General features: G+C 41.6%; 1 protein-coding gene across 1 annotated transcript in view; it reads left to right on the top strand.

Annotated features, from left to right (window-relative positions):
- Pacs1 (phosphofurin acidic cluster sorting protein 1) overlaps positions 1–17,774 on the top strand; it is a 129,196-nt gene that overhangs the window by 91,089 nt on the left and 20,333 nt on the right. Inside the window, exons 2-7 of the mRNA XM_060384280.1 lie at positions 4,751–4,838; positions 11,877–11,966; positions 12,636–12,761; positions 15,320–15,464; positions 15,957–16,048; positions 16,130–16,210. Coding sequence (XP_060240263.1) covers positions 4,751–4,838; positions 11,877–11,966; positions 12,636–12,761; positions 15,320–15,464; positions 15,957–16,048; positions 16,130–16,210 — 622 coding nt within the window. The remainder of the gene's footprint in view (positions 1–4,750; positions 4,839–11,876; positions 11,967–12,635; positions 12,762–15,319; positions 15,465–15,956; positions 16,049–16,129; positions 16,211–17,774) is intronic.

Here is a 17,774-nt window from a genome sequence, read left to right as displayed (position 1 = left end):
TTGATTTTCAGAAATCCAGCAATCTTGACTAAACTCTATTAATAATGAGGTTTTGTTTTATTTTGTTTTGTTTACTTTCCCAAATAAGCTTTCATACATTACCCTGAAAGCAGTAATGTTTCTTTCAGTTCAGTCGTTATGCTGATGTGAGATTGGCTTGTGATTTTTCTTTGGTGAGGTATGGTAAGGTTCTCTTGAATTTATAAAATTGAAATGTGTTCCTTCCTTTAGATCCTCTGGAAGAATGTTTATAGGGTTAATTTTTTTTTTAGAATATTTAGTAGAATTTTAATACAAGTAGCTCATCTTTCTTGATATTTCCTTTTTTTCAGTTGCTGACCAGCGTCTCTAATCATTACTCATGTTTATATGCAAGTAGCCCTAGCCTTCTTAATAATTTCTACTACAGTTTTTTAAGCTATCCACAATTGCAGCTTTTCCTAAATAAAGTGGTTTGTGGAATACTCTATTCTAATTTTTAAAATTTATGCTTTATCTTGAGTATGTCCCTTTAACAACAATTCAGGTTTCTAAACTTCATTAGTCTTTAAGAACTGGTGTCTGAGGTTTAGTGGATAGAGTTAAGTTCCAGATCCAGATCCCACAAGGTAGCAGGAGAGACCGACTCCTCAGAGGTGTTCTCTAACCAACACACAGGATGTAAATTAATTAATTTTAAAAAGGAGACTGTGAGGAGATACCTCAGTAGGTAAGATGATTGCAAGAGGACCTGAATCCCATCCTCAGAACCTACATTAAAAAAAAAAAAAAAAGCCAGGTGGAGCCCAGTGTGGTGGCACATGTCTTTAAATCTAGCAGTAGACAGAGAGGTAGGTGGATCTCTGTGTTTGAAGCAAGCCTGATCTACAGATCAAGGTCCAGGACAGTCAGGGCTACACAAACCCCCCCCCCCGTCTTGGTGGGGTGGGGGAGGGGGCCGTTAGGGTGTCACATTCTTATAAGCCTAGCACTGGGGAGGTGGAGACTAAGGACTTTATGGAGCTTACTGAACAGCCAGCCTAGCCTATATGACATATTCCAGGCCAGTGAAACACCTTACCCGAAAAATAAATTTTAAGTGGACAGCTTGTTAGGAAGTTCAGCCTGAGCCTTTCCTCTGACTTTCGCACAAGTGCACGCATATGCACCTTTGCACACACATGAATATACATGTTAATGTTACATATATTAATATTCTTTTATTAATAGTAAATTAATAAATGATATGATATCTTGGTACGGTGTCACACACCTGTAATCCCACCATTCAGGAACAGAAGCAGGAGACAAAAATATTGCCATGAGATCGAGACCACTAGATCTACAAAGTGAGGGTTTGTTTTGTTTAGTTTTTTTGCTTTTGCTTTGTTTTGTTTTGTTTTCTTTTGTAAAATAAAGTGAAGAACAAACTTGAGTTTATTTCTTGGAACTGCTTAAGTTGTATAGAAAAATTTGACGTGTCTTTTTTTTTTTTTAAGAAAATGGGGCAAAATTTTTGTTTAATTCTTCCACTGAAAGTTAGTCTTGAATGACATCCTTGGCTTTAGATCCTTTGGGTAGTCTTTAACCACTACCCAGCTGCAGCCAACCCCCGTACGACAGTTTTCCTCTCTTGAGGGGTTTTGAGGCCCACCCATTCCCGAAGCCTCTTGTCAGCAACTTCAGTTTGTTGTGGTGCTCAGCACAAAGGGCCTTTACCAACTTGACCTAGGGTGGCTCATCACAGTTGAATACAAGCACACGAAGAAGGCTTGGCGCTATAAAGGCTTTGGCCACTACATAAACACTGTGTGCTGGGCAGTCGTGGAAGGAGGGCATCTTCAGCACCTCTGGTAAAGCAGTGTTAAGGTTCATTAACTCCCAGCAGCAACACTTTCTGAGGCTGTGGCAGTGAGTGAAGCCGGTCTTTTTTTTTTTTTTTTTGACAGGATTTCTCTATGTGCCTACCCTGGAATTCCCTTAGTAGACCAGGTTAGCCTTGAACTCAGAGAGGCAATGGAATTAAAGGTGTGTGTCACCAGGCCTGGCTAGGTGATACCAACTTTGAACATAGTAGAGCCTCTGCCTCCATGTGGCTTGGTGGCAGGGGAAAAGCATGTTTTTAATAGTTTAATGATTTAATATTTTAATATTTGTCTCTTTTCTAATTTCTATTACGATTTCTTGTTTGATCCATGGTTTTTTTTTACATGGATGTTTCTATATTTTCATTTGTTCTTTTCATTTTATCTTACTGTCTTAGTTCATTTTGTGCTGCCATTAATAGGATACCACAGATTAGGTAGTTTATAAGCAGTAAGTATTTCACAAGGGTTCTGTGAGTTAGAAAGTCCAAGATTGTGGGGTGCCAGGACAGGGAGGTCCTCATTCCGTCAAATCTTGGCAAAGACCCAAGAGAACACAATAGCCAAACTGGTTTTCATAACAAGCCCACTCAATAAGGAACCCACTTCCTCCCTAACTGCAGTCCATTCTCAAGAGCAGAGCCCTCTGACCTAATTATTTCTTGAAGGTCCCAATCCACATCTTCATTGTTCCCAACATTAGTCATTTCAGGGACAAATTCATAACACTGTTTTTTATTTCTAGCCTAGTTGTATTTTAATGAGAAAAAGCAGTACTTGTGTTACTGATTTTTTGCAGATCAACGCTTGAAAAAATTCTATATACTTTTGAGAAGATCATGTTTCCAGCTACTGGATTCTATACATGTACATTCAGTGGGTTTTCTATAATTCTGCCAACTTCTTTTTACATTTACTAGAAAGTATGTTAAAATGTGCCCTTCCGATAGTGAGCAAATACTTTTCACTATATTGGTCTGCATTTTAAAGTTATTTTTACTAAGTAGATGCAGGTCTAGAATTTTCTTCATGGTGAGTTGGTGGTTCATTGTCTCATAATGCTATTTTGTCAGAATTATGGGGCCACACCAGCTTTTCTACGTAGCTCTAGCTGCCCCGGAACTTGCTGTACAAACCAGATGGGCCTTGAACCCAGAAATCCGACCGTCCCTGCTTCTTTAGTACTATAAGTAGTGTGCTCCCACACACTGTATTTGGATCTTTAACATCTAGAATTTAATGTATTTATACTTTAGTGGTCACAGATATAACTGTAATTTTTCTTAATGTATGCTTAAGCCTTAATGTATGCTTCCAGTTTTGTTTCCTTTTGAATTGTTTTTGTCATTCTTTTTTCTACTCTGTGTGTTTAAAAGATAGACTTTGAATTTTTGTTTTCAGAGTGGTTACTCTCAAATAAGTTTATTTTTGTTAGTTAGTTAGTTTGTTTGTTTGTTTGTTTGTTTGTTTTTCCAGGCAGGGTTTCTCTGTGTAGCCTTGGCTGTTCTGGACTTGCTTTGTAGACCAGGCTGGCCTCAGACTTACAGAGATTCACCTGCCGCTGCCCCCCAAGTGCTGGGGTTACAGGTGTGCGCCACCACACCCAGCTCCTTGTTTCATTTAATTCATGGATCTGCCTTTGATAGAAGATGCCAGACAGTTACCTGTCATTGTTTTTGTTCATATAGCCAGTCTTCCAGTATGGATCTGTTTGTTAATTGAGTAATTCTTCTGCCTATAGTAAATTTCTACCTGTACTTGTCTAGTTTCAGGCTCTGTTCCTTGCCATTGATCCCTCTGTGTATTCTTTCCCATTACCATGGTGCTTTAATCAGTTTGGCCCTAGAGTGCAGGCTAATTATTTGTAGAGTAAAACTTTCTCTACTCCTTTTCCCCCCGCCCTCCAAGAAGTTACGTAGCTGTTATTATTCCTATGAACATTTAAAATCCTACGGAGGGCTGGAAAGATGGCTCAGAGGTTAAGAGTACTGTTTGTTCTTCCAAAGGTCCTGAGTTCAATTCCCAGCAACTACATGGTGACTCACAGCCATCTATATTGAGATCTGGTGCCCTTTTCTGGTGTGTAGTCATGCAGGAAGAATACTGTATAAATAAATAAATCTTTATAAAAAATAAATAAAACCTACAGAAAGGTAGAAAGAAAGGGTTAATGTGCTCCTGTATTGTTCCTCTTCTCAATGGAACATTTATTAAAATTTTATCTTATTGGTTTCACCTGTTGTTTTTTTTTATTCTGAAGTATTGTGTAGCTTTCTTGAGACCCTAAAGACTTGAGCAAGTGTCTTGATTACTTTTCATGTGTGTGTGTGTGTGTGTGTGTGTGTGAGAGAGAGAGAGAGAGAGAGAGAGAGACCTTTGTGTTGCTTAGATTTACATGTGTAAATGTTTCAGATGTGCTTGGATGAAGGCAGGGAGAAACTGAGAAAATTACTGTCTCTGCCCCCTTTTCCCCTGAAGCTGCTCCAGTAAACTATGGGTTTGGGCTTGCGATGTATAGACATTCACTGAAGCCCACAGAATGATAACAGCTTTGACACTTTTATTTTGTTTTGTTTTTCCTGACAGGGTTTTTCTATGTAACCCTGGCTATCCTGGACTCACTTTGTAGAGCAGGCTGACCTTGACCTCACAGTGATCCACCTGCCTTTGCCTCTCTTGCTCTGGGATTAGAGGTGTGCACCACTGCTCCCAGTCGGGGTTTTTTGTTTGTTTGTTTGTTTGTTTCTTGTTTTTTTAATATCCATACAAGGCAAGCTTTTTTTTTTTTTAAAAATCTTGAGTGGCTTTCTCAGTCTTAGTTAAGTAGAGCAGGTCTCCACAAATAGATGTCACCTTCGCACAAGTTCTTATATTTAACAGGACCTTCTTTCTCTGTATATTTCTAGGCTCTTCAGTTTGACCCTGAAGAAACTTGTTATGCTTAAAGAAATGGACAAAGATCTTAACTCGGTAGTCATTGCTGTGAAGCTGCAGGTAAGATGAACAGTGAGTGATTGGCCTGGGGAGGCGAGATAGTGCTTTTAGCTGTTCCTGCTATAGAAGTTCCCCGGAGCCACCCCTCTCCTCATCCAGGTGCCGGACAATTGTGGTGGAGCAGCTGAGCAAATGAGACATACAGAGCCCCAGGTCCACCTCTGACTAAGGTTCCTAGTTTCTTTATATTTTGTCTTGAAGAGCAAAGTGGTCTTTCTCTGCTGCCTGCCTAATTGGATCAGTGACCCAGGATGAAGTGTATTGTAAACCACTAGGTGTCATAAAGGAAGTCCTTCGATTTCTGGATTAAAGAAGTATTTTTGGAGGCTTTTCATATGATGTAAAAAAATTATAGGTTATGATTTTAGTCTTAGCAATTTAAAGTTTACAGGAGTGTTTTATATTATAGCTAGTTCTCACACTTAATGCTTCTTACATTTAATTCTGTGTTCTCAAGGAATTTAACATATTTCACAAATATTTGGTCTCCCAAACATTCCTCAAATGGGGGGGAGGGACTGAACCACAAAAGCATTTAGGAATTTACCTGCTGCCACTTACTTATTAAGTGGCAGAGCTGAGACTACAAACCAAAGAGTGTGTAATTTATATTTAATTAAACTCCATTCCCAGATCTCCCTTAACTGATCAGTCCTTCCTAATGAGGACTCCCTGGAGCTCAGTGAGATTCCAAGGTGCTTCTACAGTGCTTAAATAACAGCTGAATCCTTCACTTGAGGGTCGTGTGTTTGCTGAGTCTCATTCTTTAAAACAAAACAGTGAACTATATGGTAATTTCTGGCAAACCAGCATATTTATTAGCTAGCTTGCCTTCTTTGTGGTATTTATGGTATTAAATGGCTTTCATTAAAATCTACAGCTGTCTACAATTGACTGTAAAGGGTCTGCAGTTAAGAGCATGTACTAACTAGCTATGGTGGACACACCTTTGAACCTAGCACTTGGAAGACAGAGGCAGGTAGATCTCTGTGAATTCAAGGCCTGATCTAGATAGAGAGGCCCTGCCTCAAACAGTAACAAAGAGAACATGTACTGCTTTTTCAGGGAATCCAACATCTCTGGCTTCCTTGAGCATGCATATATATATATACACAGATCACATATACACTTAACTAAAAGTAACAAAAAAAATGTTTTTTAGACAGAGTTTCACTGTGTAGCTGTGCATGCCATGGAGCTCCCTATGTAGGTTAGGCTGGCCTTGAACTCACAGAGATCCATCTTTCTGCCTCTGCCTCCCAAGTGCTGGGATTAAAAATGTGTGCCACCACCTAACAATAAAAGTAAATTTTTTAAAACTTCAAATTTTTCCAGCTGAAGAGATGGCTCAGCAGTTAAGAGCACTTGTTCTTCCAGAAGAGCTGGGTTCCGTTCCCACATGGTGGCCTACAACCATCTTTAACTTCTGTTCTAGAGAATCTGATACCCTCTTAGGACCTTTGTGGGCACCAGGCATTCACATAGTACGCATACAAGGTGTACTTATACACATAAAATAAACCTAAACAAATTTAATATTTATTTTTATTTTATATGTATGCATGTTTTACTTACATGTATGTCTGAGCACCGCATGTGTGCCTGGTCCCTTTGGAGTCCAGAAGAGGGTGTCAGATCCACTGCAACTGAAGTTACAGATGTTTGTGAGCTGCTGCGTAGATGCTGGCAACTCAGCCCCAATCCTCTGCAAAAGCATTACATGCTTCTAACCCCTCTTCCGCCCTTAACATTTTTTTAACTTCAAAATTTTCTTCACTCCTGATTAATTTCTCTATTTCTTACCACAGTCTAATTCCCTATCCATCTTCATGCATGATTCCTTTGAAACCTGTGAAATGCTGCTGGACACTGTAGGTTGGAGAAACAAGTGTGGGAAGTGATGCGAAGTGGCAGCTTTAGTGCTTTGCTGCCTTTTCCTGCTCCTGCTCCATTCTAGGTCGCAGGCAGTGTTCCAGTGTTCAGGGACTGTTTCCTTTGCCAAAGACTGTTGCTTTCACATGCAAACAATGTGGGTATAGTTTTGAACTTTCTCTGCTGCTTTTGCCCTTCCTATCATTAAATGCTTTTGCCAAAGGAAATAATTTCACTTCCTGATTAAATATTTGACATTCTGTAAAATCTATGATTATACCAAAACTAAATATTCTGAATGTTTAAGTTAGTTTATTTCCAAGTAGCCAAAAATAATTACAGATATTACCGTGTTCACTTTTGATCACCTGCTTATGGATTAATTTAGTGAAACTGATATTGAGCATGGATTTAGACACAGCTGAGGCGGTAGTGAATAAAGCAAAAACTCCTGCCTTTAAGGAGCTTTTTATTCTGTTTACACAGCAATATTAAAAATGAGCTCCCTAAAACACCTTTCAAGGATATAAGAGTGAGAATAATTTCCACTATAATGTTATGGTATTGTTTGTCACTTGCCCTGAAGTGATACTTGCACTGAAGCATGCTTGGGTGATTGTATGTCTGTGTATGCGATGCCCTCAAAGGCCAGAAGAAGACATTGGATTCCTTGGAACTAGAGTGTCAGATGGTTATTAGCTGACACATGGGTGATAGGACTCAGGCTAAGGACCTCTGAAAAAGCAGCCAGTGCTCTTAACCACTGAACCATCTTTCCAGCCCCTAGCATAGTGGGTTTTTGTGGTTGGTTGGTTGGTTGGTTGGTTGGTTTCTTTTGTTTGTTTGGTTGGTTGGTTTTTGTTTTGTTTTGTTTTGTTTTGTTTGAGACAAGGTTTATCTGTGTAACAGAACTCTGGCTGTCCTAGACTTTGTAGATCAGGCTGTCCTCCAAATCACAGAGATTCGCCTGCCTCTGCCTCCCAAGTGTTGGGATCAAAGGAGGGCACCACCACAGCTGGCAGTTGTTTTCTTTCCTGAGACAGGATCTCACCGTGTAGCCCAGCCTGGCCTGGAATTCTTAGAGGTCCGCCTATCTCTGCCCCCTGAGTGATGAGATTAAAGATGTGCGCCACCATATGCAGCAAAAACATAGCGTAGTGTTTAAACAACATACTTCCTGGACTATAATTGAGAGTCCATTCAACTCGCCTACTTGGTGCACACAACCTGAGGCACTGCTGCAGTACTCTCACTCGTTCAGCCATCCGCACAGTGTCTGTCTACATTGTCATCGCTCCACCAAAGAGGCTTTACATTCATTAACTGTCACCCTCACCAGACTGTCTTTCTTCCATCCCTTGCTCTGGACCACTAGCACATGGTAATTCACATACAGTGGGTGGGAGAAGGTGAGAGCAGGAGACTGAGACGGAAGGATTGAGGGTTTTATGTTAGCTTAGGCTGTATAGCAAGGCCCTGTCTCAAAAACAAATATTTTAAAATAATAGAATACTAGTTTGAAAGACATAAACATTCATTAATGAATGGTTTATGTTTTATAATGATACTATGGTATTAAACACTTTTTTTTCTTTGATTCTGTGCTGAAAATGTAGTGTAGAGTAAAAATGGGAGTCTGGGGAAATAGCTCAGCAAATAAGAGTGCTTGCTTTACAAGCATTAGGACCCAAGTTCCAATCCCCAGTACCCATATAAAAAGCCTACATGGTCATGTTGTACCTGCAGCACCATTGCTGTAGGTGCCAGAGTCAGGAGAGTCAGATTGCAGGGGCTTGTTGGCTGACAGCCTATCTCCAAATTTGGTGAGAAATACTGCCTTAAGAGAATAAGCTAGAGAGTAATAGAACAGGACATCTGATAGCCTCCTCTGGCTTTCATACACATGTGTACGTACCTGGGCATGCCTCACACACATACATTAAACACACACTCCCATATGCATCCATATACTTTTGTTTTCGTTTTTTTGAGATAGGGCTTCTCTGTTTTAGCCTTGGCTATCCTAGAACTCATTCTGTAGACCAGTCTGGCTACACACTCACTGAGAGCAGCCTGCGTCTGCCTCCAGAGTGCTGGGATTAAAGGCATGTGCCACCACTGCCCGGCTCACAAGTTTTAAAAAATTAAATAAAAAAATAGGTAAGTGTCTAAAGAGATGGCTTAGTAGTTAAGAGCATTGGCTACTCTTCCAGAGGATCTGAGTTCCACCCTCAGGGCCCATCTGGTGGCTCCCTAGTCCCAGGGAATCCAGCACCCTCTTCTGGCCTTCACAGTCACTCTACACACATAATACACAGAAAAAGGTATTAAAAATAATTCTGAAATTGGATCCAAGTTGGTATTGTCCTGCATAACTTCAAGAAGCCAATATTGGGGCTCATGGAAACTAAATCTTTGTGGAAGGAGAGTAAGATGAAAATAGTCATTATATAGCATTCATGAAAGAGGCCAGACCTGGCAAACCTGGCTGCATCCATTTTGTGTGTTGTTCTCTGCACCCTGTTACCTACATATGCAGGTGTCTTTCAGCCAGCTTACCATCCAGATAGTGCATTTGGGGGGTGGGGGGTAGTGTCTGTTTGTCTGTCTGTCTGTCTGTCTGTTTTGCAGTGCCAGAGATAAAACTACACTTCCAGCCCCAGAGAGTATGTATTTGGGATAAAAGGTTGTGTGTATGTTGAAAAGAGTGTTTGTGTTAGCCAAAGGACAACCTTGGATATTGTTCCTCAGAGTTGTCCACTCTGAATTTTTTAAAGACAAGGTTTCTCTGTTCACTGGCCTAGAACTCTCTAAATAGGTTAGGTTGACTGTCAGTGAGCCCCAGGGATTCTGCTGTTTCTGCCTGGCCAACACTGGTATTGCAAGTGTACCAGGCTCTTTCTATATGTGTTCCTGGTTTAGAACTCAGGTTTTCACGCTTGTGAGGGAACTTTTACAATTCTTTACAGCATATATTTAGATGATGGAAGTTCAAATAGTGAGGAATGCTACTATTGGAAAATGATAATGGCTTTTGGAGAAAATAGAACAGATAAAGGGATGAAGGAAGTTACAGGTCATGATGGACATTAGGCCTCACTAAGAAAATGATGTTTGTATGAAACCAAGAAAGTGAGCTACATAGAGTCCAAGAGGAGCATTCCAGGTGGAGAGAAAAGCCAGCTTAAAAGCCCTACAGAGCCATGGTGATGTCCAGTTCCCAAATGTCTAGCTGTGACCTGTCTGCTCCAGCATGTCTGGCAGAATTGACAGGAAAGGGCAGGAGGTCAGTGAAGAATGGGGAGAATAAACAAATAAGAAATAAGGTAAAATGTGCAGTGGAAAAGCAGAGCGCCCCAGCTCTTGTTCCTTGTGGGAGCTGTTCTGTAAAAATAAGTTTTATTCACCTGAGGTAATTGTCGTTGAAGGTTACTGCCTCTGCTAACCTAGTCCTAGTCCTGGAAGCTTCTAGCTTCCATACAATCTAATTTAGGTCTAAAATTTTTCAGCATCTTGAGACTTGAGACTGCTGAATAAACTCACCCTTTCTAATTCTTTCTGAACTCTGGCTGGCTAGTTCAACTCAGCTGTTCTGAGTCAAACTCCTCTCCAAGCTGAGTGATTCAAACTGGCTTCTTTCGGCTTCTGACTGAATTGCTGAGCTTGGCCTCATACTAACTTTGGCAATATGTTCTAGTCTTCTGGCTCATTCTCTCGTCAGCCTCTCTGTGTAAAACTGCCTCCTCTCTCCTCACTCTCTGCTGTTCCCTTAAGTAGCTTCCCTTTCCTCCGAGAGTTGGGCATATCCTATTTTGTCAAGTCTTCATCTGATTTGACTTCATCTGATTTGTCACTGTTTCTGCCTCTCAAGTAGACATTACTTTCAAACATGGGTGCTTCTTTCTACAAACTCTACCTTCATTGTTTGGAATTAAAGGCATAAACTACCACACCTGGACCTAAGCTTTTCTTTACCTGAAACTTGCCCTAAACCAGGCTGACCTTGAACTCAGGGATCTACTCACCACTGTCTCCTGGGATCCAAGGCATGTGCCACCACAGTCCAGTGTGTCTGCATTCCAACTGAATCACACAGACCCAGAAGGTCTTTGGGTGTGATCTCTTGCCAGAGCAGCCATGTTTGAATTAAAATTCCTTTACAGTCAGCATCTGGATGAGTATCAGACACTTAGCAGACACCTAGCAAATAGTTGTTGAATAAATGAGTACTTCCATCCCCTTTGTCCTGGCTATTTTTTTATATCAGCTCAACAGAGGCTAGGGTCACTTGGGAAGAAGAATTATCCATTTTGCCAGTGGCAGTTTGATGGAGCAAAGGTAACAGGGGGCTACTGAAATGCATTAGGAAAAATGGGAATAGGAGACTCAAGAAAGAAGTCTACTATAAAAAGAAACACCTGTGAAGTGTCCAGTGAGGCCAGGACGGATTTTGTTTGTTGGAAATAATAGCACATTTGCTTCTGAGAATGATCAAGATAGTGAGGAAAATTGATTGTGTGAGAAGAAAGAACGGCTTCAACAGTGCCTTTGAATAGGTGAGAAAGTAGGAGTTAGTACCTGAGTGGAGTGCTCAACTTTGCATGGGAACATGGGCCGTTGTCTATAACAAAAGGGAAGGGGCGGTATGTGAGGACGGGGCTCCAGAGGCAGGTTTATGGGATACAAGCTGCTCCAGCTTTCTCAGTGAAAGCAAATCAAGGTTAGCAGCATTAGGGAAATATAAAGGTCAGATGTTTTTGGGGAATTGGGAAGGTATATTACATCCTGTAAGAACAGAGAATGAACTTGAGACATTATGAAATGTCTAGGCAATGTTAAGATAGGGCCCATAGGTTTAGTCAGCCCGCCTAGCTGATTGTGTTTCTACACATGTTCATCTTCTAGACTGGCTTTAAAACAGTCTTAAAGGCTAAGAACATACATAGTTCAGTGATAGGGTCTTTGCCTGGCACATGCAAAGCCATGATTTCAGTACTCAGCACCACAAAAAGTAACAGCAGATAAAAATAAAATAATTATAATTTGCCAAGTAAGCCTGGCAGAGCAAGAGTGGAAGGACAGTGGGTGGGGGAGCACACTCATGAAGGCTGGCAACTGCTTACAGCACAGTGTGTGGTTCTTTTGACAAGTTTTTCTTGATTTCAGGGTTCAAAAAGGATTCTTCGCTCCAATGAGATCATCCTTCCTGCCAGTGGCCTGGTAGAAACAGAGCTCCAGTTAACCTTCTCCCTTCAGGTCAGAATTTCTAAATCTTGAAGTTCTCTAATGCTGCAACAATCCAGTACTCATATAGTCTTGAAACTTGGACACTTTTTTTTTTTTTTCCAAAAACAGCCAAAGCCCAATTACAGTAGTAAAGAACAAAAGTCACATGGGCTTATGATTAACCTGGAAGGCATAAGCAATTCCTGAGCCCGCTCAAGTAGGGGCGCACGCTGCTGAGCTGCGTGCTGAGACCCAGTCTCCCCTGATGATTGGTGGCTACCCACTGAGCCTCCATCACCACTCTTGGCCTTTCCCTCTCCTTACTGATCTGAATCTTGGGTCCCCATAGAATACAGCCCACTCCATCACATTCTCTCTTTGTACCTCTTAGGGCATGTCTCCCGTCTTAATCCTAGGGACCCCATGTGAGTCACACAGAGAAAACATCCGACCAGACTGCAGAGAAAGATGTGTTTCTAAGCCTGTCTACACGCCAGCACCCAGCAGAACTAGCCCCTCTGACATTTCTTTCTCACTCTGACCAATCACTCTTACAAGCAAGAGAAACTGAAGCACAGTGTTCTGGCAGGACCTGAACCACCAAGGTCCTGGTTGCCAATTAACCATCTGGACTGTTTTTTGTTTTTTTGCTTTTCTTTTCTTTTTTTTCTTTTTTTTTTTTTTCTTTTTTTTTTTCAGTACCCTCATTTCCTTAAGCGAGATGCCAACAAACTGCAGATTATGTTGCAAAGGAGGAAGCGGTACAAGAACCGGACTATCTTGGGCTATAAAACCTTGGCTGTGGGACTCATCAATATGGCAGAGGTGAGTAGAACACACTCTTAGACTGTAGGCCTCTTAAGTCCATTGCCACCCAGCAAATGGTTTCCCCAGCCTGCAGGCAGCTATTTATTTTTCCTTCATAAGTTAATATTTTGTTGGAGCCACTCATGGCACACACCTTTAATCCCAGCACTTGGTTGGGAGGCAGGTGGTTCTCTGTGAGTTCAAGGCTAGCCTGGTCTACAAAACAAGTCCAGGACAGCCAGGGATACACAGAGAAACCCTGACTCAAAAAAAAAAAAAAAAAAAAAAAAAAAATTAAAAAGTTCAAAATTTGGTCTATAACTAGTTTTATCATTTACTTTCTCTTATACAAGGTTTTTTTTTTTCTTTTATGTTTTTTTAAATCTTCATTTTATTTTTAAGATTTATTCATCTTATTTTATGTGTGTGAGTGTTTTATTCAAATGTTTGTCATGTGTGATCTGAAACTAGAGATGGGTGCTTGTGAGCCATCCGGTGGGTTCTGTTAAGAACATGTGCTCTTAACCACTAAACTTTCTCTCTAGCTTCCTTTTTCTTTTGAGATGGGTCTTGCTATGTTGCCTGCCTAGGCCCAAACTCCTAGACTCAAGTGATCCTGCTACTCAAGCTTCCCATGTAACTGTAGGTGCATATCTCTAACTGTGCGTGTGTGTGTGCGTGCGCGCATGTTAGGTATTTTAAATTAGTTTTAGTAAGAATAATGTAAAGGATCCCCATATGCCAGATTCACCCAATACTTAGCCTGATAACATATTACCATGGTTGTGTAGTCTCTTCGTATATGGAGAGCTGTTGTTTGTGATGTTTTTGTTTTTGTTTTTTTTCCTGAGAAATTTGACAGTTGCTGGCATGAAGTCCCCATTACACATTGATACTATACTGTGTTTCTTTCCTGAGCATGAGGATGCTGTCCTACCTAAGCCTCATGCCCCCACCACAGTCAGGATATTGACACTAATAGAAGGTTCTGTCTGACCTGAAGTCCCCAACCTCATGGTGCAGAATGTTTCAGTGGCCTTCCTAAGACCCATGACCAGATGTATGAGTTGGTTGATTATACTTCTTTGTTATATCTCTTTGGTCTCTATCAGTCTCTAGTGGTTTCTATATCCTCCTTGACTTTTATAATGTGGGTTCCTTTTTTGTTTGTTTGTTTGTTTGTTTTTGTTTTTGTGTTTTTGAGACAGAGTTTCTCTGTGTATTCCTGGCAGTCCTGGACTAGTTCCTTTCAAATTCCTTTCTCCAACAGCAAAAAAACTAGACTCCCATTTTCCTCAATATTTCTGCTGACTTGTGCAATACTCCTGTGTGCCAAACAAAGAAGAAGAATGTGGCCACAAGATGGTGTTTTAAGTTGTTTCTGTGTCTTAATAAGTGAAGTAGGCTGGGTGTAGTGGTACAGACCTTTAATCCCAGCACTCAAATTCAGAGGCAGGTGGATCTCTGCTAGTTTGAGGCCTACCTGGTCTACACATAGTGCGTTCCAGGATAGCCAGGGATAGCTATAAAGAACCTGTCTCAAAAAATAATAAGTGAGCCAGGCAGTGGTGGTGCACACCTTTAATCCCAGCACTCGGGAGGCAGAGGCAGGCAGATATCTGTGAGTTCAAGGCCAGCCTGGTCTACAGAATGAATTCCAGGATAGCCAAGGCAAAAACAGAGAAACCCAACCCTGTCTTGAAAAACCAAAATAATAATAATAAGTGAAATAGGGAAAATGCTATGGGCCTTGTAGTGTTGTGTATGTGACTTGTCCCAACTCATCTTTCTGTCCTCTTGAGGTTTTATATGAGGATGAGGTTCTGTGGAGAGGAATTAATAGCATCTTCCCACTCTTCTAACTGGATCAAGTCCTGATTTTCCCCGATACTCTGGCTCCTTTCTCCTTTTTGCCAGGCAGCTGACCTATAGGCCTGGCCTTACCCAGACTCAAAAGTTGGTATCCATGTAAAGGACTTGATTTAACACGGACCCCTGGTGCTTAGCTGCTGTTTGTAGCCTCAAGCCTCAGTTGTTGTTTCTAAGCACATGTCCCTGATGAGCCGGTGGCACTCCTAGAGATAACTGTGTTGTTGTTTTAATTGCCAGTCTCAGGAGAGCCTCGAGTCAGCATCTTTATTGTCTTAGCTAGATACAACTGAGGGATTTTTTTTTTCTTTTTAAGCTTTATTATTATTTTTAAATGATGTGTATGGAGGGTTGTGTTTGTGCACATGAGTGCAGGTATGTAAGGAGGCCAGAAGAGAATGCTGGATCACTTGGAGCTAGATTTGCAGGTAGTTATAAGGCCACCCAATATGGGTGCTGGGAGCAGTACTCAGGTCCTCTAAAAGAGCTGTAGGTACTCTCAACTGCTGAGCCATCTCTAGCCCCTGGAGATAGTTTTTAAAGCAAGCCCTTGAAAGCAGTAGAAAAAGCACTATGCACAGACTGGGAAGTAGGAAGGAAACTACATTAACAGAATGCCATTCCATTGCTGTGCATGTTACTTGAATTTGTGATAATGACAACCCTGTCGCTGGGGATGGTGTTTGTACTGTATTCTTTGCTCACAGGTGATGCAACACCCTAGTGAGGGTGCTTTGGTGCTTGGCCTGCACAGCAACGTAAAGGATGTCTCTGTGCCTGTGGCAGAAATAAAAATCTACTCTTTATCCAGCCAGCCCATTGACCACGAAGGAATCAAGTCTAAGCTATCTGGTAAGGTGTATGCTGTGGGGCTGGAGAGATGGCTCCGTGACTTATAGCACTTGGTGCTTTTCCAGAGGATCTGGGTTTGACTGCTGACATCCACTTGGTGGCTCCCAACCATCCATACATAACTCCAGTTCCCAGGGATTTGACACCCTCTTCTGACATCTGTGGGCATCAGGCGCACATGTGGTACATATGTATACATGCAGGCAAAACACTCATATGCATAAACAAATTTTTTAAAATATATATGTGCACACAGTATCTGCAAGCACTATAGAAAACAAGGAACAAGTACACAGACCTCCATCATGGGCAAGCTGAGCAGAACATAGATGAAGTGTCCAGCAAGATAAGCTCAGAGATCCCTGGAAGTAATGTGGTTGTGAACCTCCGTGTGGTCCTTCCTTTCCAACCATGCTTCTTTGATTCAGGTCCTCCAAAATCACTTAGGAAGATCTAGCCAGATCATGGTTCTTATTAGGGTGTTTGTTCCAGATCGCTCCCCAGATATTGACAATTACTCTGAAGAAGAAGAAGAAAGCTTCTCCTCAGAGCAGGAAGGCAGTGATGACCCGTTGCATGGGCAGGTAAATTCCTATGGCTCTTTAGTACAGTTTGTGAGTGCTTCCTGGAATTTCCCAGTCTCATTCTATTTCCTGCCCACTCAGGACCTATTCTATGAAGATGAAGATCTTCGGAAAGTAAAGAAAACTCGGAGGAAACTGACCTCAACCTCAGCCATCACTAGGGTGAGCCACCGGGTCTAGGGCATGGCACAGTTCAGACTCTTGGTGTAAAGTGGGCAGAGAGAGTGAGTGGTACATTAAGACCTTGTGGGGTATTTTGAAAACTCTGTCTATTTGGGGTACATCCCCAGAATGCCTACTACCACCTACTAAGAGTAAGCATGTAATGAACCCCTGTGGTACACAGGATGTTATAGGCTAGGACTGTTTTTCTAGAATTTAAAACAATCCAAATACTTCTTTAAGGAGTACAGTGCCTCAGCCCTTTTCTCTGTAGGTGATTGCTTCAAGTTACGCTGTACAGTGCAGCATGAAGCGCTCAAGAATATTGCTGTGTTAGACTAGTACTTGAGAACTGTCGAAACTCTGGGTTTGATACGGTTCAATTACATTAGCTGTAGTTCTTATCATGGATGTGTACCCTGGAGTCAACAGTGTCTGGATGATGTCTCCTAACTAAGATTCCTGAGCTCATATTAAAATTGGAGTCCTGGACTGAGAAGCTAAAACTTGAGCTTTTCAGTAACCACTGGCTGAACCTGGAGCCCCTATACTCCAGGGATAAGAGAGTCAGAAGTACCAATAGCTTCTAGGAGGAGAAAGTCTGTTTCATTCTGGTTCTCCCAAGTGCAGGGCCAGTCTAAGGACTGATACCCTGAAAGTGAGGTTTTCTTCTTATTTGGGGTGAAATTAAGGCCATCTCTTTCAAAGGTGTGGCCTGGCCTCGCCTCCTACAAAATAACACTCTTAACCTGTACAGTCCAGGTTCATGAGACTGATGAGAAAGCCCACAAGACCACAACCCTAATTTCTCCTTTGCATCAATGGCTCAGGAACATAAAAACTGCTTACTCCTTCCCAGGCTTTCAAGCCTTGTAGGGATGACAGGTCCCCTTTCTTTTTTAAACTCTGAGAAGGAAAACAACTGTATGACGATCCCTGTTACTGTTTCTTCTTCTGAGCCTTTATCTTTTCCTGCTCTGCAATCATAAGGAGGCCTTATTTTCTCCCCAAAAGGTGCCTCCTGGCCTTCCTGAGGCCCCTCTCCTGTGGTCTTTTTGATAGTATTGCCCAGTATATAACCAGAGATCAGTGATAATGTCCATCTCCTGGAGGCATTACTGGAAGCTGTGTTGTGTTTCCAGTTGTGTTTCTGAACACTTGGTGATGGTCCTTTATTTTCTTTCTCCTTCAGTCCATGTACATTCTTCTTTACCCACTAAGAGTACTTTGTTGTCAGCAATGACCTTGTTATGCCTTAACTTCCCTGTCAATATGCACTTGGTGTTTTCCTCATTGGTCCTGTGCTTCCCACTACTCAGTTTTTAAGTGCAAGCCAGTTGTTTCTATTTTCCACCTGAGAAATATGTGTAACCACAAACTAAGCCTGGTGCCAAAAGCAGAACAAGAGACAGGGATCAGGGAGCCTAGGATGGGCCATCAGTGAACTCTAGTGTCTGGAAATGCAGACTCATCTCAACAAATAACTGACAGAGCAAGATGAGTGGGTGCCATAAGGCAGAGCTCTGCATAGGGACAATGATGACACCAAGGGAAAGTGGTGTCT

The sequence above is a fragment of the Meriones unguiculatus genome, chromosome 1, assembly GCF_030254825.1.
Source record: "Meriones unguiculatus strain TT.TT164.6M chromosome 1, Bangor_MerUng_6.1, whole genome shotgun sequence".
Classification (NCBI taxonomy): Eukaryota; Metazoa; Chordata; class Mammalia; order Rodentia; family Muridae; genus Meriones; species Meriones unguiculatus.
The sequence above is the reverse complement of the archived record's forward strand: the minus strand, read 5'-3'. Positions and strand labels throughout refer to the sequence as shown.